Source organism: Phocoena sinus, chromosome 3, assembly GCF_008692025.1.
Source record: "Phocoena sinus isolate mPhoSin1 chromosome 3, mPhoSin1.pri, whole genome shotgun sequence".
NCBI lineage: Eukaryota > Metazoa > Chordata > Mammalia > Artiodactyla > Phocoenidae > Phocoena > Phocoena sinus.
Genome location: NC_045765.1, coordinates 132,887,543 through 132,907,356, shown reverse-complemented (window position 1 = coordinate 132,907,356; position 19,814 = coordinate 132,887,543). Strand labels below are relative to the sequence as shown.

The window sequence follows — 19,814 nt, the reverse complement described above, 5'->3', positions numbered from 1 at the left end:
TGGGCAGACCCCGAGGATCTTTAAACTTCTGCACCAGGAATCACTCAGTTTCTAGATCACGGTGGGCAAGCAGTTAAACTCTGTTGTGCCACCTAGTGGCTCTAGATCTCAGGCACTGGGACCAAGACACCATGCCCCGCTCCCAGAGGCTGCCTGACCGCCACCAGCCCTCTTTTCTCTACACTCATGCTCCAATGTCCCATCAGACTTCACTCGCAAGACACAAATTCATACATCATAAATGTATCAAGAATTTCACACTACAGTTGGCAAACATGGTGTCCTCTGAGCACAGGAACCTATGTTGCTGCACTGACCACATGCCCATGAAGACAGCCCTAACCCTACTTGAAATGAATGTCTTCAGGAACAAAGTGTCTCCTTCAACTGTGATCCCAAAACCCCAGGGCTCCAAGTGATCCATTCTTGCCAAGGTGTCTTGCTCAAAGAAACAGTACAGTAAAATAACCGAGAGTAATTAAGAATAATTCCACTCTTTGCTTGCATTATGCAAAGACTAATAAGGAGAACCTAATTCATAATTCAAAGCAAGAATTTTTAAGCTCCTGGTTTCTGTTCTCCAGTCCTCCTGCATAGAAGCTGATGTAGAGTCTTATTCTTTGTTTCTCACTTGCCATTTTGCAACAAAAAAATGTTCTCCCTGACACCAAGCCCATAAAGCTTTTTCCTCGCTGTCCCCACTTCTCCCCCAGCTCTTGCATAAATCAATTCAGCCTCTTGGATTTCTGTTCCTTTTTTCCTCTGCTTTGCCCATTACTAAGGTTCTCTACCCCAAAGGGGAGCCCAGAAGCTGATGCAGAGGGTAAGAATTTTTTCCTCTCATGAGAGTGAGAGGAGGGACTATAAAAACAAGGCTTTGTGCCCCAATTATATATTAATAATTTTATTCCTCTTATAAATCAAGGCCTACTCACTTGTGTTGATTTCATTTATCCCTCAGAATAGCTCTTGATGCTGCAGCCTCTCTTAGTTAACTAACAGTGGCTCTCCGTCTGTTGTGTAGAAGCTAAAAGCACTGGCACCTGTTATCTGTGGGACACTGGATGAGTCATTTAATCTCAGCCTTCCGTTTCCTCTGTAGTGTATATAAACTGTGATTTGGGGGTAATCCAGAGTCGGAGGAATGAACTCTTTCTCAGTCCCATGAATTAATGACCTGATTACGTATAAACGAGTAATATATAATTGATCTTAAGAAAATATGTATCAAGGAAAAGAAGGTGGCCTGCACTGGAAAATCCTTGGAAGAAACATTGGGGTAGTAATAGTTCATCAAGGTTTTCTGAATTTAGGTAAAATATCTCCAAACAACTTTTCTTTCTATTTTCCAATTACATATTTCTGATTAATAGCTTGATCCCCAAATATATTTATTTCAGGAGGGAGAAAATAGTTTCCAAGGATGAAATACACAAAGGTATGGTCATTGGGAATAGATGTGTCCTATTATAAATTAAAATTTTGGCATTCTGGATTATTTATCAGGCTTTTGTGGATTTAGGTGGTATAATCCTGATCATTTCAGAGTATATTAAATTGTATAGATTATTAATTTGTTAAACTGAGTACACATCCTGAAATGTAGTGACCCATTATTCAACACCTCCAACTACATGACACTCAATATCTTAGCAATATGTGAAATTAGATGACTAAAAACTATCTACCAGGGTGTTATAAAAATTAAAGAGAAATGTATGTATATGTAAATGTATGCAAATGTAAATGTACGTGAAAGTCTTGAGCACAAGGTCTGACTTATATAGTTTCTTAATTAAAGTTTTGTTTATTTTACAGTAGGTCCTTGTTGGTTATATATTTTAAATATAGCAGTGTGTGTATGTCAACCCCAAACTCCCAATCTATCCTTCCCCCGACACTTCCCCCACTGGTAACCATAAATTCATTCTCTAAGTCTGTGAGTCTGTTTCTGTTTTGTAAATAAGTTCATTTGTATCATTTTATTTTAGATTCCACATATTAGCGGTATCATATTTGTCTCTGTCTGACTTACTTCACTTAGTATGATAATCTCCAGGTCCATCCATGTTGCTGTAAATGGCATTATTTTATTCTTTTTAATGGTTGAGTAATACTCCGTTGTATGTATGTACCACATCTTCTTTATCCATTCATCTGTCGATAGACATTTAGGTTGCTTCCATGTCTTGGCTATTGTTAACAGTGTTGTAATGCACATTGGGGTCCATGTATCCTTTCAAACCATGTTTTTCTCTAGATATATGCCCAGGAGTGGGATTGCTGGATCATATGGTAGCTCTGTTTTTAGTTTTTAAGGAAACCTCCATACTGTTCTCCATAGTAGCTGTACCAATTTACATTCCCACCAACAGTGCAAGAGGGTCCCCTTTTTTCCACACCCTCTCCAGCATTTATTGTTTGTAGATTTTTTGATGATGGCCATTCTGACTGGTGTGAGGTGATATCTCACTGTAGTTTTGACTTGCATTTCTCTAATAATTAGCTATGTTGAGCATCTTTTCATGTGTCTCTTGGCTATCTGTATGTCTTCTTTGGAGAAATGTCTATTTAGGTCTTCTGCCCATTTTTTGATTGGGTTGCTTGCTTTTTGGATATTGAGCTGCATGAGCTGTTTGTAAATTTTTGAGACTAATCCCTTGTCAGTTGCTTAGTTTGCAAATATTTTCTCCCATTCTGAGGGTTGTCTTTTGGTCTTGGTTATGGTTTCCTTTGCTGTGCAAAGGCTTTGAAGTTTCATTAGGTCTCATTTGTTTATTTTTATTTCCATTATTCTGGGAAACAGATCAAAAAACATATTGCTGCAATTTACATCCAAGAGTGTTCTGCCTATGTTTTCCTCTAAGAGTTTTATAGTATCTGGTCTTACATTTAGGTCTTTAATCCATTTTGAGCTTATTTTTGTGTATGGTGTCAAAGAATGTTCTAGTACCATTTTTTTTACATGTGGCTGTTCAGTTTTCCCAGCACTCTTTACTGAAGAGACTGTCTTTTCTCCATTGTATATTCTTACCTCCTTTGTTGTAGATTAATTGACCATAGGTGTGTAGGTTTATTTCTGGGCTTTCTATCCTGTTCCTTTGGTCTATATTTCTATTTTTGTGCCAGTACCTTACTGTTTTGATGACTGTAGCTTTGTAGTATAGTCTGAAGTTAGGGTACCTGATTCCTCCAGCTCTGTTTTTCTTTCTCAAGATTGCTTTGGCTATTCAGGGTCTTTTGTGTCTCCATACAAATTTTAAGATTTTTTGATCTAGTTCTGTGAAAAAATGCCATTGGTAATTTGATAGGGATTGCATTGAATCTGGAGATTGCCTTGGGTAGTATAATCATTTTCACAGTACTGATTCTTCCAATCCAAGGACATGGTATATCTCTCCATCTGTTTGTGACATCTTTGATTTCTTTCATCAATATTTTATAGTTTCCTGCATACAGGTCTTTTGCCTCCTTAGGTAGGTTTGTTCTTACGTATTTTATTCTTTTTGTTGCAATGGTAAATGGGATTGTTTCCTTAATTTCTGTTTCTGATCTTTTGTTGCTAGTGTATAGGAATGCAAGAGAGTTCTGTGTATTAATGTTGTATCCTGTGACTTTACTAAATTCATTGATTAGCACTGGTAGTTTTCTGGTGGCATCTTTAGGATTTTCTATATATAAATTCATTGATTGGCACTAGTAGTTTTCTGGTGGCATCTTTAGGATTTTCTATATATTAGTATCATGTCATCTGCAAACAGTGACAGTTTTACTTCTTATTTTCCAATTTGGATTCCTTTTGTTTCTTTTTCTTCTCTGATTGCCATGTCTAGGACTTCCAAAACTACGTTGAATAAAGATGGTCAGAGTGGACAACCTTGTCTTATTCTTAATCTTAGAGGAAATGCTTTCAGCTTTCACCACTGAGTATGATGTTAGGTGTAGGTTTGTCGTATATGGCCTTTATTATGTTGAGGTAGGTTCCCTCTATGCCCATTTTCTGGATAGTTTTTATCATAAATGGGTGTTGAATTTTGTCAAAAGCTTTTTCTGCATCTATTGAGATGATCATATGGCTTTTATTCTTCAGTCTGTTGATGTGGTGTATCACACTGATTGATTTGTAGATATTGAAAAATCCTTGCATCCCTGGGATAAATACCACTTGATCATGGTGTATGATCTTTTTAATGTATTGTTGGATTCTGTTTGCTAGTATTTTGTTGAGGATTTTTGCATCTATGTTCATCAGTGATACTGGACTGTAATTTATTTTGTGGTATCTTTGTCTGGTTTTGGTATCAGGGTAACGGTGGCCTCACAGAATGATTTTGGGAGTATTCCTTCCTCTGCAATTTTTTGGAATAGTTTCAGAAGAATAGGTGTTAACTCTTCTCTAAATGTTTGATAGTTAAAGTTTTTTGTATGAATAGACTCTTCTATTTTCTCAATTTACACTGAATTGTCTCAGTTTGTAATCATTAAGACTACAAGCATCACTTGTATTTAATCCGTGCTTCTAAAAGAAGGAGAACAAAATATCCCATGTCTGTGCTCTAACCAGGAAGACGGGATCTTGTCTAAGCTTTTGATCATGTTAAAAGAAAAAAGTGAAATTTCACAGCTTCTGCTAGTTTTTTGTTTATCTGTTTGTTGTTTGCACTGCTAAATTTTAGACACCCACAACAGAAAGTCTTTTAGGTTAGCAGAGCTCCTTAAAACTTTGTGCTGTGAAACAGTAGTCACACACAACAGAATGTCTTTTATATTAAAATGTGCTCAATCATATGCGTAGCTTAGAGTAGGGGCAGAAAGCTAAATTATATTTCATAAAAAATTAATGGGATTTTGGGGGCTGGAGGCTAGCAGGTCCAGTGGGACCAGAGACAAAAAGATGAAGGCAGTCAAAACTTAAGGAGGGCATATAGATAGCAAAAAAATGTGGAAGGATAGGAAATTGCTAATGAATGTTAGAGCAGTGATGATTAATATTCTATTTCTTGTTTTGTCTCCACAATTATACTGTGTAATCAACTCCATTAATCCATTACTGTCTTAGTTTGGGCTGCTATAACAAATTACCATAGAGTGGGTGGCTTAAACAAATATTTAATTCTCATTCTTCTGGAGATCAGGGTGCCAACATGGTTGGGTTCCTGGTAAGGGCCCTCTCTTCCTGGTTATGTTCTCACATGGCCTTTCTTTGGTGCACGCATACAGAGAAGAAGCAAACTCTCTTGGGTCTCTTCTTAAAAGGGCACTAATCCCAACATGAGGGCTCCACCTTCATGACCTAATTACATCTTCAAGTCCCCACCTCCCAAATACTATCACATTGGGAATTAAAATTTCAAAATATGAATTTCATGGGACACAAATATTCAGTCCATATCAATTACCCGCAAAGCAAAACACACTCAGCTTCGTGTTATTGGCATTTTGGGGAACTGAAATAATCAAGGCCATGTCCAGAATGGGGCAAAGTGGTATGGAGAAGAGACAGAGCAGCAGTCACATATGGCAAGATTCAGAGCAGAGGTAGTACTAATGAGAAGAAATAGCACCCCCCAGAATCATTACAGATTTCAGAGATAAGGAATGTAGTCGAGGATGTTGGTTTCCCGGTTGACATCAAGACTGCACAGGGTGACCTCAGTACTGGAAACATCCAAGCAGCTGATATTTGTATCACACTTGTGGGGGCTCAACATCCCAAAATGTACAGTGTCCTTATTGCTCAATGATGATGATGGTGATAATGAGAAAGACTGAAGAGCCACCAAACCAGCTGTATGCTCTTGCCTGTGGGCACCTTGGTTTTAAAATGACAAACCTATATATGCTTATCTATATGAAACTGGGACAGATACTCCTGGCCTATTCAAATCAACACACATTTTAATCAATCATCTTTCTGATATGCAAAACTGTAAAAATTATTCATGGGCTTTATTTTCCGAGAGGATACCTGCACAGACACACTTCAGTGTGACATAACAACATTCTGTAGGATGTATCTATGTTGAATTTTTTTATCTCTGTGAAACATCTCACTTCATAACTTGGATCTGAAGGTGTTGCTCTGAAGGTGACAATGCTCATTTTATCATAATGCTTGTAACCAAAACACAATAGTCCCAATGTATCTGATTTTACCTCTTTTCTCCTGCCTAAACCTGTAGGTTTATAATCTCTTCTCCATTTTTATGATATTAAATTGTTATCAAGGCCTCTGTTGTCTCTTTCAAAATCTATTCTTTCCTCCTTTTACCAAACATAATTCTAGATGTGTAGTCTACAGCTTAGGCAAGAACCAATCCTCTTAAAATAAATGGAAAGAAAAGAAAAAGCAATGTTACTCTTCTTTTATGAATGGTATGGCATTTGGGTTGACTGCTTCTTTTAAATTTTTTTTTATTTTTATTTTAGGTGATGAAGTGCAGGAGAGCTCAGTTTTAAAGAGGGATGATATTGGATGAAGGGGAAACTCCTATAATAAAAAAAAAAGCATTGCTCACATAATGTAGTAAAAACATCTTTAAAGACAATCTATTGATATATGCCAACAGCTTCAAAAAACATCTTAGAAGAGAATGGAAATTTTTGGTATTCCAGTGCTCAACTCTGACATTTAAATTGCTTCCTACAAAAAAAAAAATTCTTGATGAAAGGACAAAAGGCTGTTGTTGTTAACTTGCTGAAGAAACTAATTAGAATACAAAACATAGTTACTATATTACTGTACATATGGTAATTTCATTACTTTTAGTTTCTTGTTATCTTTATCCTTATCTATCCTAAATTTCTGTCGCTAAATACAGATCTTTATCAGCACCAAATCCCTACCTTCATTTACACTTACCAGTTCCCTCCAATAATCCAGTCACTGGAGTTCACTAAATTATGCTTATTGCCAACTCAAAGCAAAGCAATTAATAACCAAATGTCTATCTGTCCCTAGCTGAAATGCTGTGTGCACATTTACACACACACACACACACACACACACACACACACACACACATATTCACATTCCTTTGCATCATATTCTCTACCCCCTCCCCTCAAGGCTTGCTGCATATGACAGGCAATAAGAAGCAAAAACAGTCTGTGACAAGGTACACGTAAAGTTATTTAACAAATCATAATCTCTGGCTCTTTGTGTTATGGACTTTGCTAGACTAAACTAATCAGTGGAAATTCATACAACTTTGCAGTGTCTTGGCAAAATGGAAACAGTTATAAGGTGTAAATTTGTATTAAATTCTCACTACAATAACACATCCTAAATTAAAACATATAACCTCCCCAAAACACGTGTATGTACATGGTCTTCTGGGATTCACAGTGTAGCACTCAGTATATGCTTATTGCTTTCTTTTTTTAAAACATGATCACATTGTATGAGATATTATTGTACTGTAGTTATTTATTTACAAGGTTTTTTTCTCAAACAAGCCTCAGAGGCAGGACCAGCTACATAATTTTCAAGGTCCAGTTCAAACGAAAACGCAGGGCCCCTTGTTCAAAAATTTTTAAGAATGTCAGGACAGTAACACCTGAGCATCAAGCCAAGCATTGGGCCACCTAAGAGTGGAGCCCTATGTCACTGCAAAGGACGCATACCCAGGCAGCCAGCCCTGCTCTGAGGGCAACCATCTATGTCTTATTCACATTTGTAGCCCCAAAGCTTATTGCAGTGTCTGAGAATAAACACTCAGGAAATGAATGCTGAAAGACTGAACCAATAAACAATTAGACCCTACCATTTTCCAGTATCTTATAGAGAAAAGTATAATTCATTTGCAATGAAAAATAAGCACGTGCCATTTCGTATAGTTATTTTACTTGGAATTTCCAGTAGACGAAATGAGGGGTTAATTAAATCAATTAGAGGATGCTTGCTACCTTCACATCTACAGTCCTCTTTTCTATTTGTTTCAGAGGCTTTTCTTTTTTTTATATAAATTTATTTATTTATTTTTGTCTGCGTTGGGTCATCGTTGCTGCACGTGGGCTTTCTCTAGTTGCAGCGAGTGGGGGCTACTCTTCGCTACCGTGCGCAGGCTTCTCATTGCGGTGGCTTCTCTTGTTGCAAAGCACGGCTCTAGGCACATGGGCTTTGGTAGTTGCAGCACGCGGGCTCAGTAGTTGTGACGCACGGGCTTAGTTGCTCCGCGGCATGTGGGATCTTCCCGTACCAGGGCTCGAACCCATGTCCCCTGCGTTGGCGGGTAGATTCTTAACCACTGCTCCACCAGGGAAGCCCTGCTTCAGAGGCTTTTAAAAAGTTAAAATTCATATGTAAAAGAGGATCCCAACAGATGTCAATCTCCAAGAGACTGGATTCTGATATGTCGTTAGGGAATTAGGGGGCTTATAGCAAAGGTATACTTCTTCCACACTCAGGCCCCTCTTCGCCACCACAGTCTCCCTTTTCCCACACCCATCACTCTTTGGGGAGTCATCCGTACCCAAAGGGTCCCATCTATACCCTTCACAGTACAATGTTCCACCTTCACAATCTGGCCTTGTCTTTTTATTCCTGTATGTTCCAAAACTGCAAGCCCAGTTGTTCTTCACATTTCATCTAGCCCTCAGCTAGATGCCTGTCATAACCACCACCTGTACACATCTCTTCCTTTGCTAGAGGGATAAGGCAACCAGCTTACAAAAGTTAAGAATGCCCCCCAGCATCTCCTAGATCAGAACGTGCACAAAATTCTCTGGGCTCTTCCAAAATGGTCAATTACTTTTTCTTCCAATGTCTCTCCCTTCTGAGTGTTTGGCTCTTGGCCAAGACCTAAACTGGCACTGGATTAACTTAAATATAGCAAGAAAAGCTATTTTCATGACATTTATGACCTGAGAGGAAACAAAGGACCAGAAATTTCATGGGAAATCATCCTATTGTAAGATTTCCAATCCAGATTTGCTGGCTCTCAAGAGCATTTTGGGTTCAGAGAATTGTCCATCCTCTTAGGTGCTTCCATAGACCTGAGCGCCAAGTCTTTTGATGTCAGCTTATCACTTGCTTAGATCATTTCCTGTCCAGATTCCAAACCTCCAACCCATGCTGGATGACTCAGGACAGGGTTTGTGTTATCTGAGTCGTTCTGCAATAGAAAAGGAAAGCCTGCCACAGTGATCTTCCTGAGTGATATTTTCTTGGTCAAGTTTGTGAGAAACAGTCAAGCAGGAAGGAATAACAGGGCAACCACATACAGCTGGACTTGGAGGAAATGCTATTTCAAAGGATTTCAAAGATATGAAAGAAATTCCATCAGGCCCTTAGTGAGTAGAATCTATAAAGACTGCAACCCATAACTCCTTTTTTGTGCTACAAATTTTCACCCTTCTAGAGCAAATGTTCAGACATTGTTCTCCCGGCCCCCTTCTCATACCTATGGAGCCTTCTGATTCATGCTCTACACCAGCCATTCTTTGCCATTCTTTTCATCTGTTCTTCTCATCCTAAGTAACTTGGTTGGTAAATCCCCCAAGAGATTTGAAGAATCTCTGCCTTCACAGAAAAGGACCTGAACAATTTTCATTTATTATTAGATAAAATCAAATGTCTAAGTTTTCTTTTGGTATTCTTGGCATATGAGAGATTGCTGACAAGGCCAACTTCAAAATTAAATAGTTAATGAAACTAAACTAAATGTACTAAAATGTTGGGCCAGATTCATGTTGACGTTTATCAAATATTTCAATAACCACACATGTGGCTTCAGTAAAGCTTCTAGCATGCAAATAAAGCCGTTTTTTATTTGGGACAGTTTTCAGATTCAGATCTTCTGATCTATCTTGTTTATTCCTGCTGAGATGTCGACATTTGCAAGTCATTGAGTATCTTCTCTTATCATAACTTTTAAGGTATACATGTATCTGTGTCAACAGGGCACATGATCTTATCATTCTTTTCACTTCAGCTATTTTAAAAAGTATTGTATTAATGTAATATCTCTAATTTCAAACATTCACTTATATCCAAGTCCAAAGAATCAGATCCACGTCTAGTTTAATGGTCACGATTATTGCCTAACATAAAATCTTCCCAAAGTACATTTATAAATCAAAACTACTTCACCTGTGCTCTACTCAGCAGGCCATGTGCTTACTGGTTCTTTTCCAAGACATGCGATTGAGTCATGCATTCATCCCAGGCACTCCCATGCAGGCATACAGCCTACATTCCTTTCTAAGAAGAAGATACAAGTGCCCACAAGTCCCTAAAACAAGCATGCCCACCACTCAGGATTTGAACCTTTACTTTTCCTGGATGCTAAAAGGTAAAGGTTCCCAAGCCATTTGGGTGAGGAGGACTTTGGCTTATTCACCCACTGAAACATACAAAATATCTGTGATTTATACACACATACACCCATCTGTATACACACATACTTGTGTGTGTGTGTGTGTGTGTGTGTGTGTGTGTGTGTGTGTGTGTGTATACAACTCTCTGGGATAGCTGCTGGATCAAACTTTCCTTTATGGAGAAATCCTTCTGTTAAAACTGTGCTTGAAATTAGTAACCAGTAAGATTCTTGGAAGTTTGCTTTATACCTAATCCTAGGTCAGCTTCCCTAGAAAGAGAGCCAGTGATGCGGATTCTTATGCAAAAATTTATTGAGAAAGTGATATCAGGAGACAGAGAATAAGGCATGCACTGTAGGGCAGATGATCTTACCTCTCCTTTTCATTTCAGCTCTTCACAAATTATTATATCAATGTAATAGCTCTGATTGCAAAATTCAGGGGGTGAGGGGAGGGCTAGGTGGTTTGCTTGGTGGGTCCTCATCCCTAAGAATAGAAGTGCCTAGTGACCCTGTCCTTATCAGGCCAGGATTGCTGTGGTTGCATTTACACTTAGAACTGAACATGGGAAAACCCAAAATGCCAAAATTGATTAACTTAAGACAAAAGTATCTTCATGCTCCCATTATGTAGCTGCAGTCCTACCTCCTCATGACTATAGTCAGTTATCCTACCATTATGTAACTATTTCCTTAGCCTGGTGATCTACTGGCATTAGAAGCCCCAAAATGACCACATAACAAATGATTATTGGGATTCTTATTGTGTCTTCTGGAGGAAGAGTCCTTCCTCTGGGAAGCAGGACCTCCAGACCTACAGAGCTTATAGTTTCAGGAATGAGAAGCACAAGTTCCCCAAATGGGTCAATGGAAGTGATGGTAAGTATAGCCATCAGTACATATGAATATTTTATATATATATACATACATGTATATATAATACACACACACACACAAAGAGGACAGCCATCTCAATGCTTCTTAAAGATACTGGTTCTCCCTCACCAGCACATTCCCTATTGTTTTAATAAATAAAGTCTCCTTTAAGACCTCCCAAGGAATAGAGTCAGATGGTGGCTTTTCCATTCTTATGTGATAGGTCCATTCTAGCATGCCTACTTCCTGAACCTTTTAATATATTGCTTCATCGTCTGCCACAGAAGTGTTGGCACCTCTATTTCATTAACTGTAGAGCAGCAGTTGGCAAACTATGGCCCTGGAGCCAGATCCAGTGCCCTTCCTTTTTTTGTAAGTAAAGTTTTATTGAAACACCCAATTTGTTGGCCACACTTATTTGTTTATATATTGGCCATATGACTCTCAAAGTGTAAAGTATTTACCATCTGGCCCATTACAGGAAAAGTTTGCTGATATTTGACATAAGGCATTGCTTTTTCTAATCTTTTACAAGCCATACGCATAGAGTATTAAAACTGCTTCTTGGGTCCCTTGCCAGAGTGTCTCCATACCAATACATTGTCCCTCATCCAGCTCTGATTACTCCCTGCTAGCTGCAGGATCTACTCCCAGGCACTATCTCTTTGATCCTCCCAGTACATGTTAACTAAATCCAGTAGCTCTTTTGGTATTTAGCACCTCCTCTCCCTTAGGAGTCTGACACTTCCCCAATCTAATTTTCCCAAAATTTGACCCAAGTTATGGGTCTGGTAGGAAGGGAGAGAACAGCTCATGAGGAAGATTTTCCTAAAGATGCATGTCTCCTTTGAGACCTCTACATGGTTTTATAACAGGGAAGAGGAAATTTTATCTTCCAATAAAAGGTAATAATCAAGTCCGAAGACCAAAAAAGTTCAGGGAAATCTGGAGTTTCAGGTACTCAAGTGCACTCAAGTGCATCTACCCAGATATCCCCATCTCAGTCTCCCACCCCTTTCCTATCAGAGCTTTAACTTTAGCTTAGGAGACTTAACCTAGGCTGAGAATTCAACTTTCTCTAAAGTTTTCTGCCACTTACAAATTAAGTCCTATTCCAAGCCATCAGCTTTGTCTGCCCTCCATCTATGGAAATTAGGAAATTAGAAATTAGCATTTCTTTAAATGTTACCAAGGAGGATCTCTGACTCATAATTTCCTATAAAGATCTTTTTAAAAAATATTTATTTATTTATTTATATAGGCCGCACCAGGTCTTGCAGCATGCGGGCTTATAGTTGCAGCATGCGGACTTCTTAGTTGCAACATGCATGCGGGATCTAGTTCCCTGACCAGGGGTCGAACCTGAGCCCCCTGCACTGGGAGTGTGGAGTCTTACCCACTGGACCACCAGGGATGTCCCAATTTCCTTTAAACTTGATTAATAGACTGAAGATTATCATGAACTCTCCTCAACACATAAATGCCATTTAGCAAAAGCAAACCACTCCACAGTCCATAGAGTTACTCTTTTTCTTGTACCTTTCAAATGCCAGAGACACAGAATCAGTTAGTGCACCTGCTTTCATCTATATCTCATGCCAGTTTACCATTGGTAAACATTTTATCAAGTGTACTTCTACAGCATGTCAGGAACTATCGGGGCTTCACCTAGCCAGGATGGGGTTTTCACTGCCACCTGGCCAGAGATCCAACTTTAGAATCCCATCTGTAGCATTTGCTTCTTAGAACTATTCCTAATACCAAATAACCTAGATGCAGAGCCTGAGATGAAAATTCTTATAAGAAGGATTTATTGGGGGATTACTTTCAGGAGAAGAGGAGTAAAGGAAGCAGGAACTGCCATGGTAAAACTAAACAAAGATGTAGTCTCAGTTGCAGACAAACTTCGCCTGATTTATAAGGAATTCTGGAGCATGAATATATCACAGATTTTTTCCTACCTCCAGGCAAAGGGTCTGTGGGCTGCCTTCTTTAATACCCCCCCCCCCTCCAGGGGTATAACATCCAAGGTGAAACAGCTCCCATTAGGCTGAGAGCAATTCTTTAGAGAAGAAGCCTGCTGTGAGTTGCTAGGGGCTAACACTCACAGTAGCTGAAGGATGGGTATACACTAGCATGGTAAATGGGATCTGGGTGGGTACCAAGAGTCTACTACATATCTGAATATGCTGGAGAAATAATGCTAGTTAAACTGAGTAGCAGTCTCCTAGGGGCTCTGATTCATGCCTTTTAGATCCTGTGTCCTATTAAACACCGGGTTGTCCTTAATTGCCATTTGGGACAAGGATCACCTTTAAATGTAGGAGAAATGGAGGTTTGGTTTGGATTTTAGGAGTGCTAACTAGTCTCTTGATTATTCTAACGTAGTATTCATTTGTTTTGGCTAAATCCAAGGGCCCTAAAATGTAAACTTTCTAGACAGGATCAAAGTCATTAACATTTTATTGTGAATTCTGTTATCAGGTATTTCTACTGGACCAGTATTTGAACAGATATTCAAGGAGGAAATGAGGGGGAAGGAGGGAGATTTGAGACACAGACAATAACTTTAGGATGACAGGCCTTGAGGAAGACTTAGAAAAGCAAAATGTAATATGAGGAAACCACATCTTTGAAAAGGTTCATCATTAGATATATCCTTGTGGGAAGGAAAACGGAAGTCAAAGTAAACCTCACCAGATTTTTGAACAATAATTCATTGTTTTTTACTTTGGTAGGCTGGCCTCAGAAGGAACCTCAGTTCACTCTGGAGGGTAAGAATTATTCCTGATCTCTGATAATTATTCTTAGTTTTCCTGTAATATTGTTTACCAGGAAGAAAACAGGTATATTCCAGGTTATAGCGCACACCAAGAAAAAAATGAAAAATGTCTTTATATAGCTTTTATTTCAAATCCAGGGAACTAATGCATCCACTCTATCCCAAAAAATGAAACAAAGTAGCAGTGCTGATAAAACTGAGGCCCAGATAAGAGTAAAGTGTTGTAGGTACTCAGGGAAAAAGAGGTTTTTCTTTTTTTTTGCAAATGGGCAGATGAAAAAAATCATTGGTCTCTAAGTTACAAAAACGTGTTGCATTCAATACTGCGTAAGCTCAGAGGAGCTGTAGCCGTTCTGAGGGTCCCATCAGGTCTCAAAGTAAATAATACTGAGGGCTCTTGGTGAATTAGGAAATTCTGTGGTCTGTGATTGATTTTGAGAGGGGATATGACGCAGAGGCAAATAAGCAGAGCGTCCAAAGCAGTCTCAGTGCTGGAGCCAGTACCAGATTCTGACTTTCTTACTGTGTGGGCCAGCGCTGTTTCCTGCTCACACCCTTCCCCTATTCCCACATTCCCTGACATATAACTGGCCCTCTCTTCACAGTTTGAATGATTCTGCATGGAACCTAGTCCTACTTGTTAACATCGTTAGGAATACAAAGTCAAAGCCATTCTCCAAATGCTCTCCGTGACTACCTATCATTATGTCTATGAATTATTTACTACAGCAACTTCAGACAAAGAGACTAAAGAGAAGTTGTCTCTCCACATAAAGATGTTTTAGGCTAATGGTCTGACCACCTTATTTAAGGAGATACAAATGTCAATTAATCATTGATTCTCACTTTTCTCAAAGGTTGTCAATACTCAAGTCTTATGTATTTACATCCACTCAGGCAAATACACTTTTAAATAGGACCCTATACAACTACTTGTAACTGAAATTGTCTGTCTACCTGCTATTTCAACTTGCACTACATCCAGATGCTTTCTTGTCAAGGAGCTATGCCATACAGAGATGAGGAAGAATTAGAGATATTTTCTGCAGTCCTATATTTGTTTCTTTCTGTAAGTTCCTAGAGAGCAAAGTGAACATTTGAATTGAGTCTTCAAGCATATTGATGATTCCAGGAGTCAGAGAAAGGATTAAGGATGGTCTTCCAGACTGAGAAAATAACATGATCATAAAAGTGGAGAAGATCATCATCATACAGAATATGTACGATGGTCAAAAAGTTTCTGTAACCCAGATGTCATCTAGTTCTTTCTACTCCTTTGGATAGATTCAACACCTGAGTCCACATCATCTAGAAATCCAATGCTCTACTCCAATAAATCTTTGAATTTCCAAGATAGCAACAGTATCATGGATGATCTGAGTCTGAGTCCTATTTCTTTTAAAGTAGCTGAGTTTAGGGATTTTCTTTCCATCCTGTGCAGGTTACTCCCAGTCCACATGTTATCATCCAAGAGTGTTATTTAGCCCCTTCCATAAATTCTACCAAAAACAACAACAAACACTTACGTCAAACCTATATGTATATTTATATGGATGCATGTATATGTTAGGTCCTTGCTATGTGAAGTGTGAGCCACAGATGAATAAAATCAGCCTTGCCTGGGAGTCTGTTAAAAATGCAGAATCTCAGGCACCAACTCTAGCCTACAGAATTAGAATTCGATTTATATGCACATTAAAATTTGAGAAGCATGAAGGGTACATGGCGGCAAGAATATATATATAGACAGATAGATAGATAGATAGATATAGATAGATAGATATATAGATATGTACATATAGCGAGAGAGAGAGAGAGACGGAGAGAGAGAGAGGGGTGTGCACGTCCAAAAAGGTGGGAAGATCTAGATGACCTCTGGGTTATGGAGATCTTTTTGAATATTACTCATGTTCTATGTTTCTTTTCCTTCACTTTTATGATCATACTATTTTTTTTCAATCTGGAAGATCATCCTTAATCCTTTCTCTGACTCCTAGAATCATCCATATGCTTGGTGACTCAAGTCAAATGTTCATTTTGCTCTCTAGGAACTTACAAAAAGAAACAGCAGATATAGGACTCCAGAAAGCATTTCTAATTCTTCCTCATCTCTGTATGTCATGACTCATTGATAAAAGAGCACCAGATGTAGTGTGAGTTGAAACAGCAAGTAGATAGACCATTTCAGTTACAGGTAGTTGGGAAAAGATGTGCAGTAGCACACCATAATATAGTATTTCCACCGTACAGATATATTAAATATAAATAACCTGAAGAGTGCAGATCATAGTAAAATGTAGTTAAATAATTAGGAAATGATTATTCTTGAGTATTTTTACCTTTGTTTTTAATACAATTTATTTATATTATAAATAAGCTTACATAATTTAATTTTTAATAATGGCTGTATTTAACAACCAGTTTGCAGAATTCACGAAAGTTTAACACTGGGCTCTTGTGAGCCCATACAAGCCAGTTCCAGTATACCACTGCCTCAGTTTTAAATCATGTCAGTTATTTTATTACCAAGGGCTGAGCTAATTAGTTTTTCGTAGTGTCTGAATGTCCTCCTTCAAGTTTAAAAATGTAAAACCATTTCCTACATTTGCATATTTCCATATTAAATAACTTGCTCATAAACTCTATAGTCACTGCAAGTCCACCGGAGGAAATGAAGTGAATAAGCCTTCAGTTCCAAAGACAATTTGAAAAGAAAACCAATAAACACACTTCCATTTCAGTCTGTAAAACAAACAGTCGCACAGTGTATTGATGGGTTTTCAGAGGCTCATTTGAGATTGTCTTCATTTGTGATGCTTATCCCCATTGTGTCTGGCACCTGGATTCTCCATAGATTAAGTGGTCTGGGCTGTCAGATTTCATTCTACCTGAGCCACTCACTAACCTTGTGAGGATGACAGAAGAAGTCCTGTGACCTCTTGGTGTTTTCTGAAGTATAATAAGATAAATAATGCAGAGTAAAACTCACATGATTGTGTAAGGATTTCTTATATGATTGCCTAGAATTTCTGCAATGGGACATATATCACTTGCCCTTTGAGATAATAAAAACACATTATAATGTGGGTTTGTTTCTTTTTATTAAAAGGTAAAAAATGTGATTATGTTATATGTAGTGTTCTAGAATAGCACTGATCTATGATTGAAAATGTTCCATATCTGCACTGCTCAACATGGTAGACTCTAAACATATGGGGTGGTAAATGTGACCAATGAACTAAATTTTTAATTGTATTTAATTTTAATTAAGTTATATTCAATAAGCCACAGATAACTAGTGGTTACTGCTTTGGACAGTACATCACTGCAAGGCAATGGATGTAGGCTCCAACCTTAGCTGCCTGATATTTGTATTTTGGAATCTGCAGTAGTCGCACAAAGGTCTATTTGATTAATATAAATGTACATAAGGAAAGTGGTTTTTAATCTGGATCCATATATAAATAGGTTTTATGGACTATAACCAACCCCTAAACAATTCTAAGACTAATGAGTAATCAAAGTGTGATATGTAGGACATGATTTACCTCCTTTGGCAAGTGAAACATTGTATGAAGTTTGTTCTCTGGCGGTTTTTAGAGAGAGATAGAGAATGGCCTAATGCCCTGAATATTTAGTGATTAAATTGGAAGTTTGAAAGTACAAATAAGAAAAATAAAAGCAAAGTAACTACCCAAAGGAGTCATACTAAGTGCTATTGGAAGAAGAAAATTCTAATTTCAACTGAACAGGTTGGTAAGAAGCAATGTGCGCTCAGCAGAATCTCCATGATAAGATTTTTAACGGCAAAAAATAGACAAACTGGGGCTTCCCTGGTGGCGCAGTGGTTGAGAGTCCACCTGCCGATGCAGGGGACACGGGTTCGTGCCCCGGTCCGGGAAGATCCCACATGCCACGGAGCGGCTGGGCCCATGAGCCATGGCCGCTGAGCCTGCGCGTCCCGAGCCTGTGCTCCGCAACAGGAGAGGCCATGACGGTGAGAAGCCCGCATACCACAAAAAAAAAAAAAAAAATAGACAAACCCTTAGGACAAAAGCTGCTATTACTCTGCTGTCTTTTGAGAGCTGTCAAGGGTCTGTTTAAAAAGCCTCTGGTACTAAAATAAAGGACTTTGGGTGTTGAATTTGAATCTTTGACTTTCAGGTTCATGGCAAGCATATGAACTGGTCTTTGATAAATAAGTAGGATTGCAACTTCCCAAGGTCCCTTTTATATCAGGAGTGACACAATGAACCATTGTTATCTGTTGGACAAGAAATCTAGGACAAAACTTTGGGGGGGGCATCAAAAGCACTAAATCATGTTATGACCAACTGAAGGGCAAAACCTTGGGACCCCACAGAGAGTGGAAGGCATAATATCCTACCGGAGCCAATGGGTGCCTGGAAATATTTTTTTAACTCTCCTACCCATTTTTCTTCTGGAACATTATTGAATTGAGCTACAGAGCTATTCTCCCTAGGAAAATCTATTCACACAGCTTCAACATGATACAATAGAAGATTCATACACAAAAGCAACATCAAAAAAAAGGCTTCGAGATCCTGCAGACCTAGGCATCCCCGTGGGTTTTAGCGCAATGAGCTCAGTCGGCACCGGGTATGACCTGTCAGCCTCTACATTCTCTCCTGATGGAAGAGTTTTTCAAGTTGACTATGCTATGAAGGCTGTGGAAAATAGTAGTACAGCTATTGGAATCAGATGTAAAGATGGCGTTGTCTTTGGGGTAGAAAAATTAGTCCTTTCTAAACTTTATGAAGAAGGTTCTAACAAACGACTTTTTAATGGTGATCGGCATGTCGGAATGGCCGTAGCGGGTTTGTTGGCAGATGCTCGTCCTTTAGCAGACATTGCGAGAGAAGAAGCTTCCAACTTTAGATCTAACTTTGGATCTAACATTCCACTAAAACATCTTGCAGACAGAGTGGCCATGTATGTACATGCCTATACCCTCTACAGTGCTGTTAGACCTTTTGGCTGCAGTTTCATGTTAGGGTCTTACAGTGTGAATGATGGTGCACAACTCTACATGATTGACCCATCTGGTGTTTCATATGGTTATTGGGGCTGTGCCATTGGCAAAGCCAGACAAGCTGCAAAGACAGAAATCGAAAAGCTTCAGATGAAAGAAATGACCTGCTGTGATGTCGTTAAAGAAGTTGCAAAAATAATTTACATAGTATATGATGAAGTTAAGGATAAAGCTTTTGAACTAGAGCTCAGCTGGGTTGGTGAAATAACTAACGGAAGACATGAAATTGTTCCAAAAGATATAAGGGAAGAGGCAGAGAAATATGCCAAGGAATCTTTGAAGGAAGAAGATGAATCAGGTGATGATAACATGTAACATTTACTTCATTTACTTCTATTTAACTATTTAGCCCTTTGGATTAATATATACCCACTGACAAACTTTCATTAAATCTTTGTCTTGTAAAAAAAAAAAAAAGGCTTCTTTTTTTTTCTATTGTTTCCTCCAACAAGAACCACTTACAACTACCAGATACCTTCAAATTTTCTATTCCTTTACCAAGAGAGCCTTTAGATGCATTTGACAAGCAAATATTCAATGCTTTTCTGAGAATGGCACAATGGATTGATAAATCTAAATTCGGATTTAGTCAATACTTTTTATTTTTCCAATATGTTGCCACTTTTAAAAATAATCTCCATTCAAGAAAGCATCCTGTAGTTAGTATTGGCAAGTACAACACCTGTCTTGAGCAGCTACAGCCACGCTTTGGCTATTCTTTCAAATTAAGCCTCTCAAAAGGGAACCCTCCTACACTGTTGGTGGGAATGTAAATTGGTACAGC

At 38.5% G+C, this 19,814-nt stretch overlaps 1 protein-coding gene across 1 annotated transcript; it reads left to right on the top strand.

Moving 5' to 3' along the window:
* Positions 1 to 18,577: 18,577 nt before the first annotated feature.
* LOC116751556 (proteasome subunit alpha type-3-like) lies at positions 18,578 to 19,435 on the top strand. Its single transcript, XM_032627618.1, has one exon. It carries the CDS (start codon positions 18,578 to 18,580, stop codon positions 19,343 to 19,345), a length of 768 nt encoding a protein of 255 aa, XP_032483509.1. The 3' UTR covers positions 19,346 to 19,435.
* Positions 19,436 to 19,814: the final 379 nt, after the last annotated feature.